Below are 26,876 nucleotides of genomic sequence, written 5' to 3'. Positions count from 1 at the left end.
TGAGATCTAGCATTAGCAATATTTTGAAACCTTGGACAATATTTGTGCAACACAGTACACCCACATTAAGATTTGAAAAAATACATTTATTGACAATCGACCATGAAACTATAAATTCCCAAGCAATGTCTGTACAACACATTTACACAACTTCAATGTCATTCTTTTGGCATACTTGACTTTCTTTCATGGTTGTGTGTAGTTGAGAAGCCAAGCTGATCATATTTGCAGACCTTTGGACTAGTTCATCTCTCTCCCTGGCACAGCTTAGAGATGTGCACAATATATATTCAAGTGGTTTGTTGGTTTATGGCAAGCCTTTCAAATTCAGGAATAACTATGAAGAGGCAGTACTACAGTATATCACTGAACATGTGAGTTGTTAAAGTGAATGTCAGTTAAGGGGAGATGGATGAAGCACAAACAATAGTGTTCACCAGGTGACATCACATACAGAGTTCTTAAACCAAAATGTCATCTGGACAACCTATCCTCGACTTAAATCTTTATATCTTGAATAAAAAGGCGTCACCTCATCACTGCACCGGTGGACTAAGTTTTCAAAGGAGTTGTAACACCCAAGACCTACACAATCTATGACAGGTCATGGAGCTGATGTCAGTGCTACCAAGCTTTCTGGTAGCTCTCCTCAGAAGCACGTCCTCTACCACCAAGTACCAATGCAGACCATGCAGCCTCTCAGAGCTCCTGATTACAGACTGACGGACACACTTGACACAGCCATAAGGGGGATTTATAGGAGAAATGCCAGTGAGCCATCTGTAATAAGGGTCTACTGAGGTATTATAAAGAGTATCACAGGAACATGTCAACAAAATGAGAGATAAAGCAAAAGAGACACTTCAAGGCATACTGTGTGAAAAAAGACCCTCATTAATATTTCAACATTATACAGTTTACTTACACCTTTTTTACTTATCAGGTTTGCACTTTATTAAATGATTAAGTATTAATACTTATTCTATATGAGTATTATAGGACTGTTCTAGAGGAAGTAAAGAGTCAGGTTATGAGAGCTTTGAGCTATATGGTTCACTGTGATTTCAACCCATTTCAATTATCCTTAAGTGACATTTTTATAATTATTAATGACTTTTAAAAAAAGAAAACATTTCATACAAGAAAACAATATTCCTGAACATAACACCCTTTACATTGGCAAAGGTAATTTCAAAACGGCAAAAATGTACATTATAAAACAATCTTTGATAACTACAAAACTTTCTAAATTACACGTACCACATATTAAATTGCCTCTTAAAATACAACAACTGTTGGTTACGTGGTGTAAAAAAAAAAAAAGCAACCGCTCCGAACTTACCACTCCACCACTGCAGTGACAAAACAACGTCACATTCAAGGGAAATGAAAGCTTGTGTGCATGAAAGAGTGTGTTTTGTCAATGAGTGCAACGCCGCGCACACACACATTCTAAAGATAAAGTCTTCATAGTCCGTCTGTCTACTCCTTGTGAAGCTTTGAGAGTTTTATAAAAAAACAAAACAAACAACAGCACAGTAATGATAGTGTTGGCGGCAGCGTGGATAGAAGAGTCCACGGAGCAGAGCTGAGGCTGAGGGGAGGCTGTGTGGAGGCTGTGTGGAGGCTGTGTGGAGGCTGTGTGGAGGCTGTGTGGAGGTAGAGGGTACCACCTAGCCCATCGTCCAGCCTTCCTACTCAAGAGTTCACTGTCATGTGCTCCCCCTGCCAGCCGGAGCCCCTCGTCCTCAGGCCTCCTCCTGATCGGGGAAGTTGAGGATCTTACGATGGGCTTGCCTCAGGTACTGCTGCTGCTTGAAGTACACCTTAAACGCCCCCTTAATGGCCACAAAGGCAATACCTCCCTGCAGGTAAAACACACACATGCACATTAGCGGTTATTACTCTACACAAGTAGTTCAGTCAATTCAAATACAAGTAGTAGGGGTATTCCCATACATTGATGTTCTCTTCAGATGAGGTGGATACTATAAGCCCCTGAAAACAACACAGCCTACCTCTCCTGGCTAGTTTACCTCACTGTTGGCTAGTATGAGTGGGAGAATGGGGTATGGGGATAATGCATATGGCTGTGTGTGTGCATGTTCCGGCGTGACTGTATGTCTGTCTGCGAATTGTGGAAGAGAGAGGACAGAATGTCCAGTGTCCAGAGCAGGTCATTTGACACAGGTCCTACCTCTCTGGTTACATGGCTGTCAGCACTCATTCAGGTGTGTGTGTGTGTGTGAGAAAGTGAAAGTTTCAGGGTTCACATGAGGGAAAGTAAAGGTTGGCCTTAAAGATGACAAAGATTAAAATCGGACAGTGATGGGGGGAGGCTATGCAGGCAGATGTTCCAAGGTGCAACAGGGGATGGTACGGATAACTCCTCAGGAAGGTGATCACATCAAGTCACCCAACGACAACAACAATGACATGTTGGAGTATCCTACTGGCACACAGGGGTACGGAGGGTCATCCTCACCAGGATGGTCCTCTGCAGGTTCGAGTTGACGCTGCTGAACATCAGCTTGCCCACGATGGTGGCGATGGTGGGGAAGACCAGGGCGCCACACAGGATCCTAGTGGCCGACACGTGGTCCGCCAGGGGGCTGGCCTCCGCGGGGATTCGGGGCACCGGACAGCCAATCCCTGGACGGGGTGGAGGAGGAGGAGAAGGGCTTTAGTGTGACTGGCTTTGTTCCTGTTTTTATTTAGTTTTGTCCTCAGGCCATGACAAGTCTGCAAAGTGATAAAAAAAAAAAAAACTTAAACAAAAAACATTCAGTCAGTCACCTACTCTATCTGTGCCAGTGTGTGTTTGTGTGTGTGTGTGTGTGTGTGTGTGCATGTGTGTGTTTAGCTGGCAGGCCAGTGGGGGTGGAGGAGCACACCTGCTCTCGCAAGCTGAGCCTGCACAGCCAAAAGGCTGCAGCAGGGTCGGGCTGAGGCTGGGGGTCTGGTTTCCCCCCCCCAGCGTCAATCACTAGCTTTAATGATGAGCTCAGTGGAAAAACCCTAATGGACCTCCCAGCCTTCACACCAGTGCCAGCAGACCACCCCAGCCTGCTCCGATGTCCACACACACGTTGACCCAGGGGGGTCAGGTGCAACATTCATGTAACGTCGCCACAATATCACAGCTGCGCTCCCCTAAAGGATATCTCATATCCCGACCTGCTTTCAAACATAGTCCCAACCCTGACACGCCCGGCGGTCTCATCAGGCTGGGCAGTGTCCCAGAACTCCCGGCGGCAGAGTGAAGGTGCGTCCTGACCTGGGAAGATCCTGTCGAGGATCTGCAGCTTGTTGGAGTACTTCCTCCAGAGGCGCAGCACGTAGTCCTCCCAGCGGATCATCTTGCCCAGGATTAGCATGACGGGGATGGTGGGCAGGCCGATGAGCAGAAACAGGGGGTCGGCCCGCTCCATTACATCCAGACCTTCCTTGTGGCCCACCACCTAGAAGGGGAAGGCAGAGGAGGGGGGAGGACGGCCCTTGAAGTCATCCACTCCCTTCGCTCAAATGCAGACAGGGACTGGCATTGGATGCCAGACAGGATGACAGAGAGGCTGACTCAAGGGGGTCATAACATCAGGCGTGTGTGTGTGTGTGAGAGAGAGGCTGTGGTCTGACCTGCATGACGGTGACCGCACCGTACGTGACGGCTGTCCAGTAGATGGAGCCCACCATGATGCCGGCGGCAGCGAAGGGGCAGGCCTTGGAGATGAGCCGGTCAGCCAGGTCCAGAACATACACCACGGGACCTGAGCGCGCACACACACACACACACACACACACACACACACACACACACCACGGGTCAGGACCACGCCCAGGCATACCTGCAGACAGGAACACAAAGCGAGGGCGCTTCACGCATACCAGGGAGGACGTCTCAGGATGGCCTAACATGCTGAGTGTTGCCACTCAGTAGATCAACTGATCACACAGACATCACGGACCTGCGTTCCGCACCGCGTCATTCCCCTCGCAATGGCCTCCCTGTCTCATGTATGCTTTGAGCCGAGGTAGAGAGATTAGCCTTGCAAAGGAAGCCAGAACTGCTGGTCTGTACTAAGCGTGCGGGGAGGGATGGGGAGAAAGGGGAGAGCCTCTGTCCAGCAGGGGTCATAAGATGGCTGTTCAGTTCTCTCAAATCCTCACCTTCGCAACAATGCTAAAAAACATAGGAGCACTTGAATTAGCCTACAATGGGGAACGAGGGCGATGTGAAAACAAACACGTGGAAATGCGGAAACGTGAGTGCACATGCACACACACTTCTCGTACATTCTTGAAGCACAACAAGGAAGGTGACCTCAACCATGCGGAAATGCTCAAGAGAATTGACTTCCTTCGGCATGCCACAGTTCTCAGAGAAACAGCAAGTCATTGGGTTGGACTGGGAAACATGAAGGAATGTGTGGCGACAGAGATACAGAGGAAAACATGACTTTTCTTCCCTTCTCTGTGCTACTCTCACTGCCCTGGACCAACGGCATTTCAATTAAAGTCACAGTTCTACCCTGGCTCAGACAGACTTACAGACTCCAGTTTCCTTGAGGCAAATCCCCATAGTATGACTTCACTGCCTGTAAACGTGTATATAATGACTGCATCATTAGAAACCTCTGAGAAACCCAGTGGTCCACATTGACACCAATATTCAAACAGCCCCCAAAATATGCACCCTCTCCTTTACTACTGGGACCTCTTCATCTCTGTTCTCATCTGCCTCCTCCTCCTCTCTGGCATTCCAGGGCCACTCCAGGGAAATCATGCAATATTTACGGGAAGGCAACCTGATTTCCTCATACAAGCCTTCCAGATGCTATTAATACTGGCCCCAGGAGCTCATACTGTTGAGGGCAGACAGAGAAAGGCAGGGGACCCCATCTCTCCTGTCTGGCAAATTCATGTTCCCCCCCCCCCCTTGTTGAGCTTAAGCTGTTTGCCTCAAAAAGACAGATAAGGGGCATCTGGAAGATCTTTTGCAGTGTCATTGTCCTCGCAGAGCTGTGTTCAGTGCCATTTGCAGCTCTGGTAGGTGAGGGGAGTAGAGATATCCTCGGGGACGAACTGAATACGTGGCACTGTTGTCGAGGCACATTGTGACAGCGTTGCCATGGCACCCCGCTACCATGGTGCTTGTGGTGCCCATACCCCCTAGTGGACCTCATTACTGGCCTTCTTCAACCCAGTGACAGACATTCAACCCTGGCAATGTCCACTCCAAACAGCTTGTTACTACCTGGGGAGAGAAAGAATGAGACACTTTCTCCCATTAAGAAAATTCACCCCAGAAGTCAGATAGTTGGCATACAAATTATCTTTTGAGGGGAATAGCGATGGGATCTTTAGCCCACTATCCTAAAAGGAATAGTGTAATTTTTCAAGTTATTCTTAGATGACCAGGGTATTCTGAGGTTTAGACTTCAGGCACTTTGAGCATTCTGGAAAAAAGCTATTTTTAATGACATGTTTGGATAAACATACCACCATGAAGTGATTATTTATAAAGGCAAGCCACAAGTGGTCAAACTATGTTGCCAATTCTAACACGCTTAGGGTTTCAGAAAGCCTGTAGTATATGTTCTATCCTTGGAGAAAGCTATGAAAATTGTTCTTGGATGTTGTTTCTGTTTGGTGTTTCCGGCCAAAATAAATACTTCCTCACTGAATGGTCTCAGAAACCAGTAAGCATAGAAAGCCAGTCTTATAAGTTAGAAAGACGCATTTGAACAATGAGTGTGAGACATGATCTGGGATCAGAGCACATTTCATTTCCTAAGTTGTCCCGAACATACCGCCCCACTTGCGTAGTGCGAGTATACTGCCAGCAAGTCGTCTGTCCAGGTTTCTGCTTTAGTGCACCTGTGTTTGCCAACCTGATTGATCTTGCACCGCTTGAGAGCATTAATCTGGCATATTTTGATGACAGTGTCGGAATCCCTTCCGCTTTCTCCCGGCCTAAGCATTACGCGATTCCAACCAGAGGGAACTAGGTCATCCTTAATGGCCGCTGGCAGAAGGAAAAGCTGAGCAATTCATTTCAAGCCTTGGCATTTGATTCCATAATTAAGATAATTAAAATAAGGAGGAGGGGGAGAGAGGGGCCACTTCCTCCTTGACGGCCGGGCAGGCATGTGCACCTTCTCTTCCAGCAGAGTGAAGGAGAAAGAGCCGCAGCCAAATGATAGGGAGGGGGGGGGGGGGACATTAGCTCTGCTGTGTCCAGAGGCGCACCACTGCACAACACGTGTTCACCCACAGCTACAGCTAGCCAGCTAGCTAGCCCGTCCTCGTCCATTGCCCGCCACTGCGGCTCTAAACCCACACCCTCCCAGTCTGACGCTGGGTCCTGAGAGGGATGGTCCTGTCAGGTCGGCAAATGAGCCTGGCCTCCACAGAGCCCGTTGGGCCAGGGCGTTGGGACTCCTGACACCAGCCCCCTGCTCCAGCAGGGCCCCTTACTACCCCCTCACATGGAAGGCTGTCCTCCTCATAAACAAGCTGAGAAGGCACCACCCCTTCTAAAAGGGGTAATCAAAGTCATCGAAAACACACAAGACAAGCCTTGTAACCTCGATAACCTTTTCTTGAGAAGCTAAATGGGAGAAAAAAATGTGGCAGACGAGAAAGCCCACACGGTTCATTGGTTCTTTCCAATCTTGTCTGCGCCCCAGTGTGCAAGTACACCACGCAGGGCCCAACCCTTCACTTCGCCTCAGACGACTGCAGCAGGGAGACAGCCGAATTGTGCTAATGCAGCATTCTCTTCCCTTCCAAGTGCACTAACGCATATCTATGTCTCCAGACCCCAGACGCGGCTCAAAAGATCTGTGGCCCAACTAAGTGAAGCACCCCTCCTCTCAAGGATAAACATATTTTGCTATGCGACGACAATATGGCAAGACCAATACTATCCAGGTCCGAATTAGAAACCGCTCTTAGCTAGACATACTGCAGTGGATGCCCCATCATGCACACCATTGTCTTGTCTATCTAGAGTGACACGTTTTTCTGTGACGTCCCTCCAGGATTAGGCTTTACCACCCAAGGGCTGCCGTGTTTCCCAAAATGTCCTCGGGAGAAGTCGAGTGGAGATTCTGGCCCAGATGCAGGCTGGGAGAACAAAAGGAGAACGGGGTGCTAGGCAGAATGCTGATCCAGGTGATGCCATCATCAGCACTCTGATTGGTCGCCTGCTGTCCAAGAGACAGAGCGCCCATCTATTTTTGGGTACTGGGGGGTTTTAGTGATTCATCAGCAGCCCAGCCTCTACTTTCCCCACCGCTTTCGTCTCCTCCACCACTGGGCGATGAGCCGTTCACTCTACCTCCCCGTCCCTCGCTCGATCTCTCTCGTTTCATGGCCTCATTTCCCCTCACTCGTTCACCTCACCATCTCTCTCTACCCGTTTGTTGGCACACGCGGTTGAAAAGGGAGCACTTGTTCTCTCTCCCTCCCCCTCTCTCCCCCTCTCTCCCCCTCCCTCTCTCCCTCTCTCCCTCTCTCCCTCTCTCTCCCCTCTCTCTCCCCTCTCTCTCCCCTCTCTCTCCCTCTCTCTCCCCTCTCTGCACACAGATGCACGGGGGAGCTCCCCCGTCTTTGGGGACAGGAGGCAGACTGCCTGCCGGCGTCTGCCGCATCACAGGGGCCCCTCTTCGGTTTCCCATCTCCGCGTCTGTAACGCTGGGATGCAGCCTCACAGTATGGTCTCTTTCTCCTTCATCTCTATCTATGCCTCTCCTCCATCCCGAACTCCCTCGACGCCCCTTCCCTCCCTTCCCTTCCCTTTCCTGACATCAAGGTGATTTGTGAGATTTGTGTGGAGGTTCATCTCTCATCTCTCCTACATCAATTGCACACCCACCTGTCTGGTTGGCTGCCTGGTACAGGAAGTCATTACGTGATTGGGTGCACAGGTCTTCCCACGCAGCAGTCCACCTCTACATGGCAGTGTGCAGAGCTGTCAGAGACTTCTATACCCTGCTACATCTGACGGTAAACCTGCCAAAGCCTCGGTTAACTTGTTTACCAGCCTCAATAAATGATGAGTGATGATGGCCTACCAATAGGACTGTATAAGGGCAGACTCTCTCAACGCATTAGCGACAGATAGAGGCTTTTCCCTTTTCAAAATAAACCGTGGTCCTCAGGACTATTGTTCTATGGCGGTTGGTCAAACCGCAAGAGTTATTTGGAGACAAAGAAACACAAACAAACTCTGGAGTGCTTGTGTGAGAGGAGCGGCTGAAAAATAAACATGTTTCATGGCAGCTACATCTGGTGGAAGAGGCTGGCTGAGAAAACAACTAACCCCAAAACCATATCAATATTGTGGTCTGTCAAGGGGCGGTTTGGAAATGGTAGCTGGTGGAAGATGAGATTAGACACGAGTATGTGTGTGTGTCTCTGTGTGTGTCTGTGTGTGCGTGTGACAAGGGACACCTGGGATACAATCAGGAGACACTGAGGCGGAGTTTTCCACACTGAGCGGACATTTTCCACGCTCGATACGCCCCGCAGACTGAAGGGGAAACTGGATAAATGTACCCCGCAATTTCACAGCTGGCCACGGCCTCCAAGGCGCTGTTAGGTAGCCCCAATCAGAACCAGAAGAACCGGCGGGCCGCTGGGGAGACGCAGCGACAAGGTTATTCAGTCAGCCATCCCTGCTACGCTAGGCTAGCCTAATGCAGTTAGGCTAATCTATACGCAGCACATTCATTTCCATAATGGGAAAATAAGAAGATGAGGCAGAACGTTCCCTGACAGACAAATAGGAGTGTGGAAACTTTCCATTGAAATTGACCCGTGACCTTGTCTGGTCTAGCCAAGGGATTAAAACAAGCACCGATGACATTTGAACGCCTGCCCTCCAACCAAATCATCTTCACTTACGTGTGGTCACAGTAAATACTATTTGAAATACTAGTCTGTGTATATTGTAAAATTTCATAGTATATACTTCAGTCAGACCACTGTTGAGGAAAGGTAATATTGGCTTTGTCAGTAAGCCAGGTCCTTCAATGAGGTGGGAAGCGAGTACCGTAAATGGGCAAACTGTACAAATGGTTATCAGACGACTCCTCAAAAATCACTCTGACAACCTTGTGTGGCTGTACACTGAGTTTGGACGGCAAATGAGCCCGTGCTTCCTGTCCTGTGCTTACAGTCCTGTGCTTGACCTTTGGCTTCGTCTTCCCAGGCAGGGCTGTGGGGAGTGCGTGTCCTGTCGTCCACCCTGAGCAGAACATGCTGCTTATAGCCCTGTGACTGAGAGCACAGCCAGGTCCTCTATAAATACACCTGGAGCTGTTTACCAGGCCTGCAGCCCTCCTGCTGCCCTTCATTGTCTTGTGGCCAGGCGCCACCTGCTCCAAGGTGGCACCTCTACTCGAGCATGCCGGCTATGTAGAGGAGAGGGGAGAAAACGTTTAGCTGGTAATGACGCTCGTTCTTGGCCTCGCTGTAGTCTCGAGGGCTGCTCGCCTATCCTAATTAGATGTGCTACAAATGTGCGTGACAGGCGGTATTTCCTGAACCGTTGTCAGAATTTCACCTTTAGAAAAAGGTCTCTGCGTCCCCGACACTGTCAAAGCTGAGATTACGGTCATTAGCGAAGCAGTGGGACGAGCTAGAGAGGGAGAGAGTAGGGAAGAGAAAAATGAAATGAAAAGTACACAACAAAGAGAAAAAAGAGAAAGAGAAAAGAGAGAGTGATAGAGAGGGCAAGAGAGTCATCAAGGCAGGGAGAGAAGTTGTAGTCGTCAGAGGAACAGTGGTGTGCTTACAGGGTGACTCAGTGCCTCTGTTTGGAAACAATTCATGTTCCCGTCACTCTGACGCGTTGGAATAATTACAGTAGGCAGCTACTCTCAATTGCCCCTTTGCCAGGCAGGCTTGGAGCTTGCCAAGATAATAGGCAGGCACACAAGCTTGTTCCTATTCCTCTGCTAGCTGAAAGGGTGTACTTACTTCACCCAACACTGGCACTGCAGTAAATAAACCTGCTATGAGTCAAGGCAGGCTGAACGGCTTTCGGAGGTTTGTGATTGGCTCTCTGCTGCCTGGTTTTGACTCAGCTCCTACTCTCCAGTTATTATGAAGACGGACTGAAGCCGTTAAGACTGTACTCCCAGGAGTACTTGAACGTGCAGTTTACATGGGAAATTGCCCTTGAACGCTGCTCTAATATTGTAAAGTAGAGGAGAAAAAGGGTTGCTATGACATTATGGCAGTAAAGCGTGCTTACTGTAGAAATAGGAGTGATTGCTACTTGATGCTGTACAAATGGACTTCAAAGCAGTCTCATTTCTTTCGAATACACTCTCAAGCAAACTGGCAATTACAGGGAACAAAACGATATCAATATTCTCCACAGAGGAAGTTAAAACTACTATGAAGCATTATTGGGTCATTTTAGTTTTATATCTCCTCATCATGCAGTCCTCCATCCCTCCCCTGTCGTACCCAGCTTGGGGAAGACGATGAGGTACTCAGCGTTGCACTGTGGGCAGGCTACGCGCGCCGTACTGTTGCCCCTTTGCTTCTCGTCCACCCAGCGCTGCAGACACGCCTGATGCACCCACTTAGTGGAGCCACGGCAACGGCACGGACGCACCCATTCGGCCGTGCGATCGTCCTCGTCCGTGGCGAAGCACACCCAGCAGCTCCTGCAAAACAGACGGGAAAGAGTTCATCCACACATCAACCGACAGACACGCTCAAACACATCCACTGTTTGTTTTCAGCCCCCGCCCCCATCATTAGATACTCATCGAGCAATCATTTGTCAAATGGATCAGGACTGTTGCATGCCTGTGGTTTATGTGCATTCTGATTACGTGGCCTTCCCCTGTGTAAACATCAAAGCTACTGTGAGCACACTGGATGATTAACGGCTGTTCCCAGGGTAGTGCAGAGACCGGCCTGGGCCACGTCATAGCCACTCCCCTCATATGGGACATAACGATGGCCTGGCCTGGCCTGGCCTGAGAACTAAAGCCTACAGAAGCTCCTCCCCTTCTGAGCTGAGTGGCAGGCAGAGAGAGTAGGAAGGGGGGGGGGGGGGGGGTGTATTCAAACATACATCAGCGGGACCTTGTATTCCCCCTTAGGTTGCAGACAAGCTTTCAAAAGCAGTACGGCTGAGCTCTCAAAGTAAGTTTGTCATGAAATCCCTTATAAAACATGTTCTATTTGATAGGGTTAACGGAGCAAAACACCCCGGGTGTTCACCTCGGAAACCTAAGAAGCTGTCCGAGAGAGACAGCGAGCAAGAGAAACGTCAAAATGTCAGATTTCTGCCATATCCTTAAGGTGACTGCAGCACTGGAGGCAGACTGTCAGCTAAACAGTCCCCTCTTCAACATGTTCTGGGCGTCAGGCTGGTCATGCTGGAGGCATGTGTGAATGACAACAGTGGTGGTAGTCATAAAAGACTCCCATCTGAGAGACACCACAGTGAATATCTGTGGCTGGCAGCAACACTAAAAAGCAGTTGGCCAGTGACGGCGCACAAATCAAACAAGATCAATAGCAACAGGGAGCAAAAAAAGGACAAGAAAAAGCACACTAGCAAATAATATCAAGCACTCCTTACAGAGTAAAACGTGTCAAAACCAACAGGCTGGACTGGCCATTTCCCTCTGTATCTCGATCCAACAAACGGGTCAGATTAAATGGTCGGAAGTCTGTCGCTTGACCAGCTTGTTTTGCATACTTCCCCTTGAAAGTGTTCTTTGTACCTTGGTGGCTAGTGTAAACCCAGCTGATAGGGTGCTGTAGCTGAACTACTAGGCAGTAAAACAAGGGAGGGCGGAGATAGTGAGACGGATGCTGTTCCTCCTGTCTCCAACACTACCTCCCTCCCTCCCCTGCTTGCCAAGCTGCGTGACATCCAGACAGATGTTGTATCCTGAACCGTTGCCAAGCCATCATTTAATATCTCCCCCCTCCTTCATCCCTCCCTCCCTCCCTCCCTCGCACACAGCCAGGGAGCATGCCATAACCAGACATTAATCAACCTATACTCCTCTCCCATCATCCTACACCATCACATACACAGCATCACATACACAGCATTTAAAGAGGAATGCCTTTTCAGGCCAAGAGAAAGGGGTATGGCTGCAGCCTGAGCAATATCAGTGAGACACAGACTACCTTATATTGGCCACTCACTAATAAGAAGATACATTAGTAGACATGACTTGCATTGAGCAGTGACTGATCCCCAGTTAATCATACACACTCCCTGCATGACAAATTCACATGACATATTGGTTTGGCTGCCAGAATGAGACCACCATGAATTACAAGTGTCTCAGTTTAACTTCTGTGGAGATACCAGATATCTTACAAACATGACCTTGTAGAAAAATGAGTATACCGTTTTAATAAATCGGTGGTGTGGGACCTATGCCCAGAGTGTGTCATTGGGTAGCTAAGATACTAATGAGGGTCTACAAAAAAACACCACATCTCTCCACTGAGGCTGGGCACAAGGACATCAGAACTATATTACTGGGCTAAATGAGTGCTAACTAAATATTGACGACCAGAGAAAAACCAGAGACAATAAACTACAGCGACTGCATCCAAGATAAAATGTTCAGCCTCCCAGTCTTTCACAATGGGAAGTTCCATCGATGCTGAGGCCCATTTGCAGCCTGTCCAGTCTCTATGACATTTGCATTCTAATTTCCATAATTACACTGAACCTTGAGCTGCTGGCATTTGAGCGGCTGAATGAAGCAATGATTAATTTCCACCTCTAATAAAATCATGGCATCTATTAATATGATGTGACAAAGGGTGACAGTTGTCTTCAGCTCGTATAGGTCTCCACAGACATTATGACATCTCTGAGAGTTCTGCGCCATGATTAGGACGTTATGGCCATATCTTGGCGGTACCATAAGAATACAGGCTAATCACTCTGTCGTGGAAGATTAGCCGTTCATGACATTTTATGGGAACAATAACCTGCATCGAAACTGTATCCAAGTATATCCCACAGTGCTCATACTGTTTATTGAACCAGGCTAAAGTTTGATCTTATGGCCTACCTTCCAAGTATTTGAGCAGCACGCAAAAAATTGGAAGCTCTATCTCCAAGTAAGAAAACCAGGCAAACCTTCTCTGACCAAACAGGCTCACGTATAGCTGACTTCTACTTCCTGTCTGTATGAAAACACATGGCAGTTCAACCCACAGGGAACACATGACTTTTTTTGTTTTCCTTCGAAGAAAGATGAATGAGCTGTTACCAACAGCATTTCATCCCACAGAGTATCACCCTACATCAGCCTAAGTGTCAAGTATCATCCTAAGATCCCCTATTGTCTTGGTAACAGTGGGTAGCAGCGATCCATCAAGCTAGACACTTTGCTACTTTGTCTTGTTGTGCTAGTCTTCTAGGGCATCCTCCATGCACTCACTCCTCCTACACTGGACCTGGTCCATCATCCCCCGTAGGCTTATGTGAGCAGTAGGAGGCTGAGATGAGATCAGACATGGCTGAAGAGAATCCCATAATACGTCATGTATAATTAAACCTAGCCTTCTCCCAGACCTGCATAATGGATGCCAAATCTCTGGGCGTCTCTGTCAATGCCCCTCAGCCCTGGGTGCGCACTGCTACGGGGGCCATGGTGGTGGGGGCCACCTAGCCTCCCTGAAGGGCCGTTATGGGCCCTGCACATCCGCTCGATCAGGTACCCGTCTTGATTTTCCATCCTGCAGCTAGAGCTGAATAAACCATGAGACTGCAGGAGGGCTCTCCAGAGCTCAGGGATCGAGCTGCTCAGGTGACCTGGACGTGGGGCCGGCCCGTGTGGAGAAACTGAGACTGGGACAGAAGCATTGACCTTGCAGCTCCCCACCCCTCCTCTTTACCATCCCCACCCTGACCTCTACCATCGTCTCTTCCCATCACTGCACATCTCAAATTACTTGGTTTGATGTTGGCCGCAGACACCACATGAAGAACAAGCCTCCTTTTGAGGGGGTGACAAAATAGAGGAGCAGGTTATTTCCTGGTTTAAGTACGGACACTTTTTTTCCTGATCATCAGACCATGGAAACAAGCGGAGGACATTTGTTAGCATAGCCTGGCTAACCTGAGCTGTCCAGAGGTACAATGGCCCCGAAAGGTAAGGGATCGCTTGAACATGAGCTGAGGGGCAAGCGGGGACAGAGACGGGAGGGTTGAAATGGGACGATGAGACGCTGATTGGAACGGCGGACAGACGTCTCCACGGGAGCGCGGCGGCGGCGGCAGGAGAACAAAGCCGGATGCGGGCGCTCTCCCAGATTCTGTTGCCGTAACCTGGCCCCGCTGCATGACAGCGCCCAATACAACAGCAGAGAAACTTTATCCCCCCCGCGAAACTCGACCCCCCACCTCGGCCCTTCTCAGCCAAATACACACATAAGCAGGTAAGGCCGTGTACCAAACAGATACAGGTAGGCACAAGGATTCCCTAATTCAATGTTGGTGGCACTTGGTCCTGTACTTGAAACAAGAGACAGCTGTCTGCTTAACAATAGTTTAGTTAGACCATGACTGTCCTACATGTCTCAAGCAGCATTTAAAAGCAGCTTTTGTACTTCTGAATTAGCTCAGTGTGGGGGTTTTTGTACTAGAAAAATAACTCTAATCTACATGCATTGAGAAGTGCTTTACAGAAGCTCATTTCTGCAAGGTGACCTACAGTGTATCACTTATGTTAAACAGTCACATTGAGTAAGGTCTTGCTGTTTCAACAATGCACTTTGTCCAACCATCCACTAAGAGACTTTCTTAGAAAATATCAAGGGTAAGCAGGACATGTATTAATCTGCCAGGACTGCATAAATGCTGCTGCAGCACAGCAACCAAAGTAGGCTACTATTGGACACAAGTGTTTATATATGAACAAAAATTACTGGGAAGAAATCTGGGGGCTTTTGAGAGCCAAGAAAGCATTTCACCTACAGGTTGGTGGTCTCCGCCTAATAGGTGCAAGACAAAAGCCAGACAACACGATAGGGTGGAACATCCCGGGAGGTAGAGAGGTTGTGATTGACGTTGTGTACAGAGATGAGTGCGACAGCACAGCTATTTTCTCATCGTTTCACAAGTCAGGCCCTCACCCTTTAAGGGCCTAAGCTATTCCACAAAGGCCTCTTTCAGTCTGTGGTGGTCACGTGACTGTGGGAAAACTAGAGGTTCCGCAGCACAAAAGGCAGAGAGCAGGAGCACCGGATCCCGGCCCACAAAGGTTTCAAATAAAGGATACGGTCTGGGGGCTTCTGCACGTCTGCCTCTCCTCCAAAACAAACAGACCCTGTCTGCCTCAAGTTCACAACAAACAGAAATTATCCACTCCACAACAGTGAGATACACTCGGGCTCACAACAAGCCTCAGCTGCAACTCATTTTTCACAAACAAGTAAGCAAATGAACAGCTTGGCTCCCTCGGCTAACGTGCAGTGACACTGTAAGACATTGCTAAGGATAGTTACTCCATAATTGCTAAAAACACCTGCATCTAGGACTACTCCATGACAACCTTGTTCATTTCTACACAGTGTAGCACATATAGGTACTTCATGCCTATTGTGTTATTCTTTAACACCTGTATGGAAAAAGAAGGCTTGGACTTGCCATATGGTTTTTGTTTCCAGTCTGACTGGCCCTGTTGCACCAAGTGGGGTCTTTCCTATATTTGACTGGTTTAGTTTGGCTGGTGGATGGGATCCGGCTAGTCCCCTGTATTCTGCTTGAGAAAGTCACAAGACACGCTAAGGATCGCATTTCATGCCAGTGTGCTAATGTGTTTTCCCACATAGCCATCACACCCACTTTAAACACGGCACCTAGTAGCACTGACTTTACACTTCGTTCTAATCACTTGTGTCTGTTGGATGAAAATGTGTTGGCTGGAAAAAGCCCATAGGATTAGAGATGGAAATATAGGTTAAAATAAAAGACAGTCTGGCCAAATGCAGACAAGAATAGGAGGCAGGAAAAGGGGGGGGGGGGGGGGGTGGAGGTTGTGTGAGCCAGTAAAAGGTCAGGCAGGATTAAAGCGTGTCTCCCTTCTCTATTCCTGAAACACTGCATTGCAGGGGGAGTCAGCTGCTAGTGGCAGGCCTAGATAAGAGCCCGTGGAGCTTTGTGTTTGTCACAGATAGAGCCCAGTACACAACCTTCTAAAAACATGGCATATACTTCTTCCTGCTATCTGTTTCTTCAAACAACGTCAGGGTTGTTGCTTCTGCACGGTGCCCCACGAGCATGCAGCACCGATGTACATTTCTCACAAAGGGTTCCTTTCAGTTCTTAGACCTCACAACAACAAATTAAAACATAGTTTAAGTTCCGATCTTTGACACAGTAATAGAAAAAAATGGTGCGTTAATGGTGCAGTGACTTATGCACTTTGTAAAGCTCTCTCTTGGAAGTCGCTTTGGATAAAAGCGTCTGCTCAATGAATAAATGTTATGTGACAGGGTTAGACTGCTTGAGCTTTCTGATGCCAATGTCTAATTCAAGAAAAACAGCTCACAAATGCACTTTGGTACTGTTGAGGCAGTTTTTATGTATTTTATACCACTCAGACAAGAGCTGGGAATATTCTGCCAAATACTATCCAGATGAAACAAATATTGTGTTAGTAGGGTCAGAGCAGGCAGTTCAGCCCTGCTCCACAACAGATCTATAACTCAATGCTGGATCTCAACCACTGTCATGTTATTCACCAGAGGTCACTCAATACTCAACCCAGAATGAGGTGCTAAAACAAACTACAAATCGCCTGAAAAATCAAGGGAATAATATTAGGCATCTCTTGCACAGCTCAGAGCAAGAAAGCAGGGTGGTAATGGAAAGTTGAACACAAGGCTCTACTATATGACAAATAGCTCTTTATGACGTTAACCTACTCTTGATGACTTTACCCTACTCTTTATGACAGTCAAATTGGCCTCCAGGCTATGGACTATCCATTTCAAAATAAATTGTGTGCCATATTAATAATTTAGAAAATAACACTTAGCTGTATGTTAAATAGCCATTTAATGGTGATAATTTAATTAGTTAAATCTCAAATTGAAAATACTATTGCACTTGTTTTTCCCAACATGGTCTAGGCTAATATCATGCATTTTGCCCTAATCTCCCTGTTCTCAATAACTGGTGAAGCTATGTTACTTTATAAAGGAGTGTACATCCGAGTAGACTATACTGACAACCTTCAAAATAAGTAAATCTTTTTATTGTCGTTTCCTACAGAAATTGACTGTGTGACGTTGCTGACTGAGTAGTCGGATACACACACTTAACCCTGGACTGTTACGAGTACTACTTTGGTCCACATTATCGGGGTAAAAAAAAAAAAACAGGCAAACGGTGAGAAGGCTGATGCTGGTGCAGTCGTGTTTATTCAGTCAAAAGTTATTGATGAGACCTTGGAGAGGAGACACGCCCTCACCCTAACACACCAGACAGACAGCTAGTACTAGTGTAGTAGGCTCATCCGCTTCCAAATTCGATTGGACACACCTGCCTGGCAAACTTTTTGCAAATGTGAGCAAATTTAGCATGAAAATTGTGACACTTTGTGAAATTAATCTGGCCACGTTTTTGATTATTTAGCTAGGTTTCGAATCACAAAGCACTTACTTTTGACTCAATATTCATGGACACCGTGATGCTGATAACTGAGTAAGACAGCAGGGCCATGTAGCTGTTAGCTTGAAAGCTAAGCTTGCAAGCTTTAAGCTGGCCATTAAGCGTTTAAACATTCGCACTTTATAGAATCCCTACGTCGAGTAAGTTACTCACCTGTCCAAAATTTGTTGCATTGCCGTCGTGTTCTGTTCCGCCATACTCGAAGCAATTTGAAAGCACCCAACAACAATACTTAGCTAGTTACCAGCCAACTAGCTAGCAAGCAGCTATGCTGCAGTGTTTGGCCTAGCAAGCTAGCTAGCTAAAGTCGGTCAGCAGATCAGGCCTTTTGTTTTGTAACGACACGCAAGTGTGCAAGCTCACCAAAATAATGAGGAGGCTTGCTTTTTCAACATCCAACACTAACCCGTAACTTTGCTGTCATGTGAGTTAAGATAGAATCTTGCAAACACTTAATTGCCATGAATATGTTTTACAACGGTGTGACCGCTTGACAGCCTGTCTATGAGGTAACGCAAAGGACCTGGCGATGCGCACTGCGTCACCAACCATAACAAACCCGTCAGCGGCGGAGAGCGCACACATTTGCAATGTGTTTGGGATATGTAGTTCGAAAATATATTTTCCTCCCTCATGTGGCCAAAAATATCAAACTAATGTTCTAAACCGTTCTGACGGAACTACCTAAAAGGCACCAAGCCTTCTTTGGAGGACGAGCATCATGAAGATACACATATGGCTACAGAACACATCTTATTGCGGTAGGATTCTTGCTTGTATATTAGTCAAAGCGTTTTCCAAGACCATGTTCATTCTAAGGGATATATCGAATGCATGCGTGATTCCAATTCATCCGTTTCTTAAATTGTGATCGCATAATGGTAACCTGCAAAAAAGGTTTATATAGGAACGTCGGTAAATAATGCTTGACAAGAATGGATTTTGGGTGGTGTAACAGCCTTCTAATTTGCACAATGCAGGGACACCAGAGTTGGACTACATTTAGTGAACAAATGCCATGATTGTTAGTAGGCCAACTTAATCAAGGGAATATTCTAGAATAAAATGTTCATCCTGGCAGTGTCCGGCTTTTAGTAGCCAATGAGACTAAACTTTGCATTCTGAACGAGTTGCGCAAAGAAACTACAACTCCCAAAGCCTCTTCTGCATCATCCATGCGCCGCAGTCAATCAGCTGTTGAAGCAACTGCTGACTCTCGGCACAAGGGTAGTTCATTTGTCATATCTAAACCCAGACGAGGCAAACAGAAAGCCTTATTTACAGAGTCTGAGAAGGTGAACGATAAAGGTAAACGAAATTCCTTCTGAGGCAGAGAAGTGACTCGGAGTGCATGCCAATGTCGTGTTTGTGTGGGGATGTGATAATAGGCTGCACCGTTGTGGATTAGGAGGTTGTTTCTCTCAGCTTTCTCTATGTATCGGGTGTTGTATAACCAATGCAAAGGGTAATGTGACTCAATTTTGGTTTAGATTTGTATTTTCTTGTTTTTGTCGACTGACCCTTAGGCCTATATATTACTTTACTTGACCTTGAATAGACAGCGCATCGAGGAGAAACATGGATTAATCGGACACAGAATACCGTGCAAGAGGATTTTAGCCTACTGCCAAACAGCAACCTCACACCTAGCCTACAAGTTTTGTAGAAACTAAATATCTTAACAGGCTGCACCAACCTGATTTTGCACTTTGCTGGGTGCTGTAATCACTCTCTACAGACTTGAACCACATAATTTGTATTTGAAAATGTGTTTGGTAGTCGCTCAAATGCGACGGCTTCAATTAATTTAATATGTTTTGATATGACACCTTGAAGTTGATAGGCCTACGCTGTTTAATTGCAGTTGATGTGACGTTGAAAGAGACGGCAATATTTTATACCAAAAGATGCGGTTGATCAAAGTTGAGACAAAAAATGGCAGAAAAAGGCTAGTAACCTAAGGCGACATTTGACTAGATGATGATATCATATTTTACTGAATTTTGTAGGCATAAATGCAAAGAACGATAGGCTAACATTAAATAAGATGCAAATAATGCATTTTGCAGCCCTCATGACAAGCGACTGAGGGTGGAGCTGTCATTTCGATATTCTTACACTTAAACCATGGGCTACATTTTACAGAGGCTCTACAGTGATGGATCTATGACAAATTAATAGTTCTAAACTAGTTCATTGTCATTGACAAGTGCGTCATCGCGTAGCCCACTGCAGCAGTAGCTTAATTGTCGCAGGATATAGTGATAATTGTATTTTCCATTGAAAATAGTATCCTGTGAAGTATCCAGCTTGCACACAGACTTCCGACATATGATGTCTTGAAAGGGTATGTCGGGGTGGTGGGTCAAGGTGTGTGTGTGTGTCTCTTTAACCTTGATGAAGGACGCAGCTGTATTTATTGACATATGCAAATTGATACAGGGGAGGTCCTAGTGAAAAAAAAAACAGGAACAAGAATCAGTTTCACGTTGCAGTTCTGAGTTCCTGTGTCAAGAAAAACGAGACGTGGCGAATATTGGTGAATATCTGCAGACCCGCATCTACGCTAACTCAGAAAAGATTTATCTTAAGAGTAAAAACGAGTGAAACTAAAAGATCTTTTGGCGGAAGTGTATTCCTAGAATCACACCGGTTGTCTTGAATTTTTTCTAAATGGGTGACCACGAATTCGCTTTGCAATTGGCTAGCCCCAGCAGCTGTAACATGCCCCTTTCCGAGTTCTCCTCCCATTATAACAGGCAGGCGAGCGTATATGACATCCTAAATAATAACTCGTCTCTGTTTTTCCCCGTTTCAGCTCAGCAAACCATGCAGGATGATTTACTGATGGACAAAAACAAAGCCCAGCCTAACCAGCAACAAGATCCAACCAACGTAGACCCTCCCTCCACCCCGACCCCCTCATCTGAACCCCCTTCATCAGAGGAGAGTCCGTCGACTGTGACAAACCAAGCATCTCAAGCGCTGAACAATAAAGAAAAATTGCCGATGGAGTCGCCGATCCTGCCCGGTTTAAGTTTTCATCAGCCGCAGGAAACCGGTGGCACCCTGTCCCCCTCATTTGGAAGCACTTGGTCCACTGGAACCACGAACGCCGTGGACGATAGTTTTTTCCAAGGAATACCCTCGGTGAACGGAACGATGCTCTTCCAGAACTTCCCCCACCACGTCAATCCGGTATTTGGAGGAAATTTTTCACCTCAGGTTGGCTTGGCACAGTCTCCGCATCAACAGCAGCAAGCCCAGCAACACCAGCAACCGCAGCAAAGAAGATCCCCTGTTAGTCCCAACCAAGGTCCGTTTCCCCAGAGAAGCGCATATAGCCATCAGACCATCATGAATAGCAAGGGTTCATCTTCCCCCGCATCATCATCAGCTTGGAATAATCACCAAAATGCCGCTTGGAGCACTGCCTCCAATCCATGGAGCGGACTCCAGGCAGGCAGGGACCCGCGGAGAGCTGTGGGCGTCGGGGTTGGCGTAGGGGTAGGTGTCGGAGTGCCGTCTTCCCTAAACCCCATATCGCCCATGAAGAAGCCCTATTCTAGCAACGTTATAGCACCCCCAAAGTTCCCAAGAGCCGGTCCCCTTACCCCGAAATCCTGGATGGAAGACAACGCTTTTAGGACGGACAACAGCAACAATTTGCTGCCTTTTCAGGTAACATGAAACAAATGTACCTGTCGAACCGATTCCTCATCTGAAACGTTTGATATTTAATAACTGAAAATAGCGCAATTAATTGGCTATGGTCGCATATGTGGAAGGTTTGGTAGAGAGTGTTCATAATGACATTCTATATATTGTTGTGTGTCTACTGTCTGATAGTGCCTCTATCCATTTATGTCGTTGACATTGTAAGAATGAATTGATTATAGAATTTACACATGGTTATAATATAGTATATATTATAATATAGAAAATTGTGAAGCTTATCTTTTCTTCCAAAATAGGCCTGCTATCAAAAATCATAAATAATAAACATGAAACATACGTGAGTAAAATGATTAGGTAGGGTTAGGGTTAGTCGGCAAATGTATGATAGTTCTTGAAACTGTATGCTACATTCATTTGACATTTGATTGAAAAGTAATTGACTGCAGTGTCTGCGTGGAACATGAAATGGTTAAATTTTCTCCGTATTTTGCCAGCTCACTCAGGGCTGTTTAAAGGGCACTCTGCCTCTTTGCAATAGGCTCGTTCCAGATTAGTGGGTGGGTCCTATCGGTTTTAATTCAGATTTGTGTTATACTGTTAATAATAATTAATAATAATATGTTTAATAATGTGATTTGTTCTTGTTAGCCTACATTGTTTTAACTAACTATATTTACCCAGACCCATTTCCAACTGCTCCCTGTCTCCTGGTTTGTAACTTGCAATAGACACTGACCTGTCAGCTCATTCCTAAAGGAAATGCCTTGACCGCATGATATACATGAGATACCCAATCTGTAACTAGATAAGGGTCATGTTTTGGCACATTTCAGTATCTGATTGCAGACTGAAAGACTTAAAGATTAAATCAAAAATACATTAACATGGAACTTTATGAAGAATAGGCCTAGTTTGTTTCAAGTGTTGTGTCACTGACCAGGTGATACAACACAGATCTTCAACCTTTTCAGTTCTGTGAAGGGCAGCGTTTGTTCACCCAGTCAAAAGAGAGCCCTGAGGAATGGGGTGTGAGTCAAAGAACTGCTACAGAAGGGACGACATGTGCCAACGCACCCCGGCCTGAGGTAGAGGGTGAAATTCCAGCCTGCTTGAAACGTAGCCCTATAACCTAGACTGCCTGCTTCCCCCTTCTCCCTTTACTGAAATTAGTTATCGCACAGTTTCCTTTTGTGAGCCCCTATCTCTTGGTTCTCTATTTAGCCAGCTCGTTGAGGTAGTTATCACTAGGACATAAGGTCAGGGGTCTCAAGGCAGGCTGTACAAAGGACCTTGTTTGCTGATGTGAAACATTGGGTTGAGGGAGGAATAGAGAAATGAAGAAATAGGGGAGTGGTTTCAGGGTCACTGAATATCACAACAGCCCCTCAGTGACAGCTGGACAACTCGTGTCAGGTGTATCTGTTATTCAGCAGCTTTAGATGCTCTGCAGATTCCTTGCTAGTCACGTGAATGAGGGGTGGATTTAAGTCCCAGGTGCCCTGGCATGTGCTCACAACCAACTGCTGTGTAAAGGTCAGGAATGTGTGGAATTTAACTTAACGTTTCCATGTGAAAACTTAAAAACAAAAGTCACATGAGAATCAGAAAAGACATCCTAATTTGAATAGTCGGTGGGGTGGGGCCCACTTAGGTGGGCTGTTTAAAGATCGCTGTCATATCAGTGCAGATGGGATAAGAAGTTGACTGACTACTTCTCCAGTCAAACAGAGCCTAAAAGAGATGTTTCATCACGGCTTTTACAATGGATGTGAGAGGGGTTCAGTCATTCTGAACTTTTCCCATGTTGACGAGTTGTTTGTATGTACAATATATCTCATCTTAACTGTGTTTCTAATTACGTTTCATTATCCACCATGACTCAATACCCTATCCAGTCTAGATCATTAACAAGTCAGAAAGTGCAGCCTCTTTGTGACGAGGCTGGTTTCATACCTGACCATTTCACATAAGCACAATTTGCGCATAAGATCGAATCTCTTCAGGGATGAATACTTATATAGATGACAAAACCAATGTCTGCTCCCCAACCTGTTACCAGTTAGTTTGCCTGCCTTGTTGAGCAGACATGTGGTCACCCTTTTATAGCTCAAAATCCTCCCCTAGCAAAAGTCCGCTCTAACTTTCATGTTTGGTCTGTTTCCAATCATGTGGCTACTGATAATGCTCATAAATGAGCTCTCACATCCTTGGCATAGCAGGATGGATCGGAGAGCAGTGTGGCCAAAGAGCACGGATGACCTGGTCTGTATTCCACATACTGTGTCTCTTGGATATATGTAGTGTGTTTAGTATGACAGGAAATCCAGTAACAGGAGTTGCCTGGTTGGGGAGCAATAAAGGGATAGATCTCCTCAGGCCATTTCACCCTACTGAAGCATCCCCCTCACTGTGTGTCTATTGGAGGGGTGGGGAAACGAAAAGCTCAGCGTTTTAAGTGTTTACCGTTTGTACCAAGTGGGCAGATTTTTATCTGTGCGTCTGTGCCGGATCTAGAGAGGGGGGAATAACGCTTTTGAATGCTCAGCCGAATGTGCCACAATAGCCCTGGTGTGCAAACAATGTGGCCCGGAGCTAGGTCAGTGGACACAGGACACAGCTGCCAAGGCTAACCCCTAGCCTAGCTGAACTCCCGCTCTCTCTGTCTCTCCCTCTGTAACAGGCTTAATCCTTCTCAATCGCCTGCTTCTTGTTCATTCACTCAGACACATCTTAGGGTATTATAATGGAGGTCTACTCAAAACATGAGTGTGATCTCATTGACCCATTGGTTTGTTCAATATTGAAACTGGAAGTGGGTCAGGGGCGGCTATTCGAGTCACAAGACCAAACAGATTCCAAATGGCTTTCAACTTAATGGACTGAAGCATATGGAAGCACTGAACTTCTTTCATGAACGCATGAAAAATTAAGATCAAATGGTCCTTTGGCACCTATGCTTCTGATACGATACATGTTGTGAGTGAGCTCTGACTCGATGTCTGAGGGCCAGGCTGCCGGTCCCCCAGGCCCCGGGCTTCCAGGTCCTCAGGCCCCGGGCTTCCAGGTCCTCAGGCCCCGGGCTTCCAGGTCCTCAGGCCCCTGGCTGCCAGGTCCTCAGGCCCTGGGCTGCCAGGTCCTCAGGCCCTGGGCTGCCAGGTCCTCAGGCCCCAGGCTTCCAGGTCCTCAGGCTCCGGGCTGCCAGGGCTGCCAGGTCAGACAGAGGCCACTGCAGTGGAAGAGATGACACACAGGCAGTGGAATAGGTGGTGGTCACAGATACATTGCTGGTCAACCACCTAACTTCGGTGGACTTGGTGCATGGTGCTCACAGTACTGGTAACCAACTAGGACATACACACACACACACACACACAGACTAGGCTTGAGCTCAAACAGTTTTTTAGTCTTTGGTTCATTTACAAAAAAGTCATTATTCAGCTTGGAACATCTTTATTTCACAGGTGTCAAGGGACAGCCAAATGCTCCGAAAAGGACATGAGAATCCCCTGTGGAAAACAGAAAGAAAACATGTTCATTTCTGTTGACTACAAACTGGTTTTCTAGCATAGCCTGTAAATCTGCTGAACATAACAGTTGCTGGGGGTTGTCTTTACATGTCTGTCGCTGACAGGGACAGTGTTTGAGCAAGGTAGCAGACCCAAATTTCAACCGTCAACGGAAATGCAAATCCCCGACAGTTTAAGTGATGGAAGCCACTGTTAAAGGCAATTTAGTTACTATACAAAAGCCCCTCTTCTCTGATTATACTCTGCTTTCGGCATACTCATGGTCACTGACAGACAACTAATTCATCAACTAAAACCACAGTCACCCCCCAGAGTCACATGGGGCCCCTGTGTTGGACCCCTGTCATCACCTTGCTATCTCATCAAGTGACACTCCAGCAGTGGAATGGTTTGTGCCCCTGTTCCCTATGACAAACAGTTGAGATAACTCTAACCTTTGACTTCTTTCTTCCCATCTCTCACAGGACCGGAATCGGCCCTTTGATGCGTTTAGCTTGCACTCTTTGGAGAATTCCTTAATGGATATGATAAGGACTGACCATGACAAAGGTAAACCCCACCCGGCCGGTGGCCCACCAATGACTATCGCTGATATTATATGGAGGAATCATTTTGCAGGTTAGGAATATTCATACATCCACGCTTATTTGGGTTTTTTGGCTTCATGGGAATCATCTCTGATCCATTTTTTTTCTTTTGCTCTATTTGCCTTTTCTACCAATTATAGTACAGATGAACTTTTTAGCCATTTTTTAATCACGAGAAAATTAACACCTTGGCCCTACCTGCAAAATCTTGCACAGTGTTTGATCTGTGAGTGTGTGTTTTGTCTGTGCATCATTATGGGCTGTCTTGCAAGCTGCTTCTCTACGTTCTCTGCTGACCTTAATCAAGTGACACTGCTGCTTCTGTTGTCTGGGTGTTTGTCACGTTGTAAACATCAGAAAAAGACGTGTTTGTGTTTCAAATCATGATGGTGTACACATCCTTGTAGTTCACCCGTGTTTTGTTCTGTGTGCCAGTGTTTGTGTGACCTTGTCCAATACACCTTTGACAACAATGCTAGATTAATAAGTCAAACGCTGCAAATCCAACACTTCAGAAACGCTAACCCTAACCTACGCAGCATTTCCTATGTAACTATAATGTCATTACCATAGGTATTGCTGAGTAGTTACATGGTCGTTGATGTCATCTTAAACTACGGACCAAACATTCTCCATGTTCTCCAAGACCATGGAGTGTGTGTCCCATGGACAAATTCCTTAAGATAATATTTTGTTGCTGAAGGTCACATGTCTATTGTAAAAACTCCAGTGCTTCAGATCCTGTTGGGCCGATGGCTCTCATCAGGTCGAGTGTTGTTTTTGCGCCTGCCAGACAATGAAAACACAGGGGTGGTGGAGGGGGGATATTATGAATAGGGCCTGTTGCTTTCTCATGCGTTGATTCTGTTTTTCTAATCTTATGTTGAGAGAGCATTGTGTGAGCGAAAAGGTCACCTCAGCAGGCATCCCACCTCACTAGTGGGGAGAGAGACCCGAATCTCCTGTAAATGTCCCCTTTAAGTTATAATCAGCGTTGGGAGAGAGAGGAAGAGAGTGAGGAGGCTAGAGAGAAAGAGGGGGGGGGGGGCACAGAGAATGACAGACAGACAAACAGACAGACAGAGAGAGACCTTTTCCTGACCAGAAGGATCTACATTCCTCCTCATGTAAATGCATGCGGAGGCTTCAGAGAGGCATGCTGCCATCTCAGGCTGTCACTGGTCTATTCCTCCCTGCCACACTCTTTTCCTCCCCGCCCCACTCTAGTACCCAGCGTGCGGCTCCAGTCTCAGACATAGTCCTAGCCCTGGTCCTAACCACAATCCAGAGACAGGGACTCACAAAGAGCTCAAGCCTGACCCTGGAGACGTGATGAGGTGTCCCCTCTATTAAGGAAAGTAGATCTAACTGCGTCAGTCGTTTTTAGGATGCAGC

The 26,876-nt window shown here is 46.7% G+C and overlaps 2 protein-coding genes across 12 annotated transcripts in view; one reads left to right on the top strand and one right to left on the bottom strand.

Annotated features, from left to right (window-relative positions):
• Window positions 1-65: 65 nt before the first annotated feature.
• On the bottom strand, window positions 66-18,198 carry marchf5 (membrane-associated ring finger (C3HC4) 5). Its single transcript, XM_084709208.1, has 6 exons — window positions 17,843-18,198; window positions 10,483-10,685; window positions 3,637-3,767; window positions 3,278-3,461; window positions 2,486-2,652; window positions 66-1,865 (listed from the first exon to the last, which is right to left on the bottom strand). Exons 1-6 carry the CDS (start codon window positions 17,884-17,886, stop codon window positions 1,749-1,751), a joined length of 846 nt encoding a protein of 281 aa, XP_084565334.1. The 5' UTR covers window positions 17,887-18,198; the 3' UTR covers window positions 66-1,748.
• Window positions 18,199-18,285: 87 nt separating this feature from the next.
• The window catches only part of cpeb3 (cytoplasmic polyadenylation element binding protein 3), a 30,613-nt gene continuing 22,022 nt past the window's right edge, over window positions 18,286-26,876 (top strand). For 2 of the 11 annotated variants that reach the window (XM_084709199.1, XM_084709198.1), the window contains exons 1-2: window positions 20,310-21,370; window positions 25,359-25,443. In XM_084709199.1, the coding sequence (XP_084565325.1) occupies window positions 20,363-21,370; window positions 25,359-25,443 (1,093 nt within the window). In that variant the 5' untranslated portion in view covers window positions 20,310-20,362. Of the gene's footprint in view, window positions 18,451-18,793; window positions 18,998-20,154; window positions 20,229-20,298; window positions 21,371-25,358; window positions 25,513-26,876 lie in introns of those variants that run through there. The other 9 variants (XM_084709202.1, XM_084709200.1, XM_084709201.1 and 6 more) reach the window with 8 other exon arrangements.

The sequence above is a fragment of the Hypomesus nipponensis genome, chromosome 11 (genome assembly GCF_054491055.1).
Source record: "Hypomesus nipponensis isolate SF chromosome 11, ASM5449105v1, whole genome shotgun sequence".
In the NCBI taxonomy this organism is placed as follows: domain Eukaryota; kingdom Metazoa; phylum Chordata; class Actinopteri; order Osmeriformes; family Osmeridae; genus Hypomesus; species Hypomesus nipponensis.
The sequence above is the reverse complement of the archived record's forward strand: the minus strand, read 5'-3'. Positions and strand labels throughout refer to the sequence as shown.

What these genes read in the sequence shown, in the direction of transcription:
- marchf5 (XM_084709208.1), bottom strand. Translation starts at nt 17,886, where the DNA reads ATGGCGGAACAGAACACGACGGCAATGCAACAAATTTTGGACAG. An exon ending in ATGCAACAAATTTTGGACAG is followed by an intron (nt 10,686 to 17,842) that starts GTGAGTAACTTA and finishes TCTGTTTTGCAG; the next exon opens with GAGCTGCTGGGTGTGCTTCG. An exon ending in ACCTGCAGAGGACCATCCTG is followed by an intron (nt 1,866 to 2,485) that starts GTGAGGATGACC and finishes TTTTACCTGCAG; the next exon opens with GGAGGTATTGCCTTTGTGGC.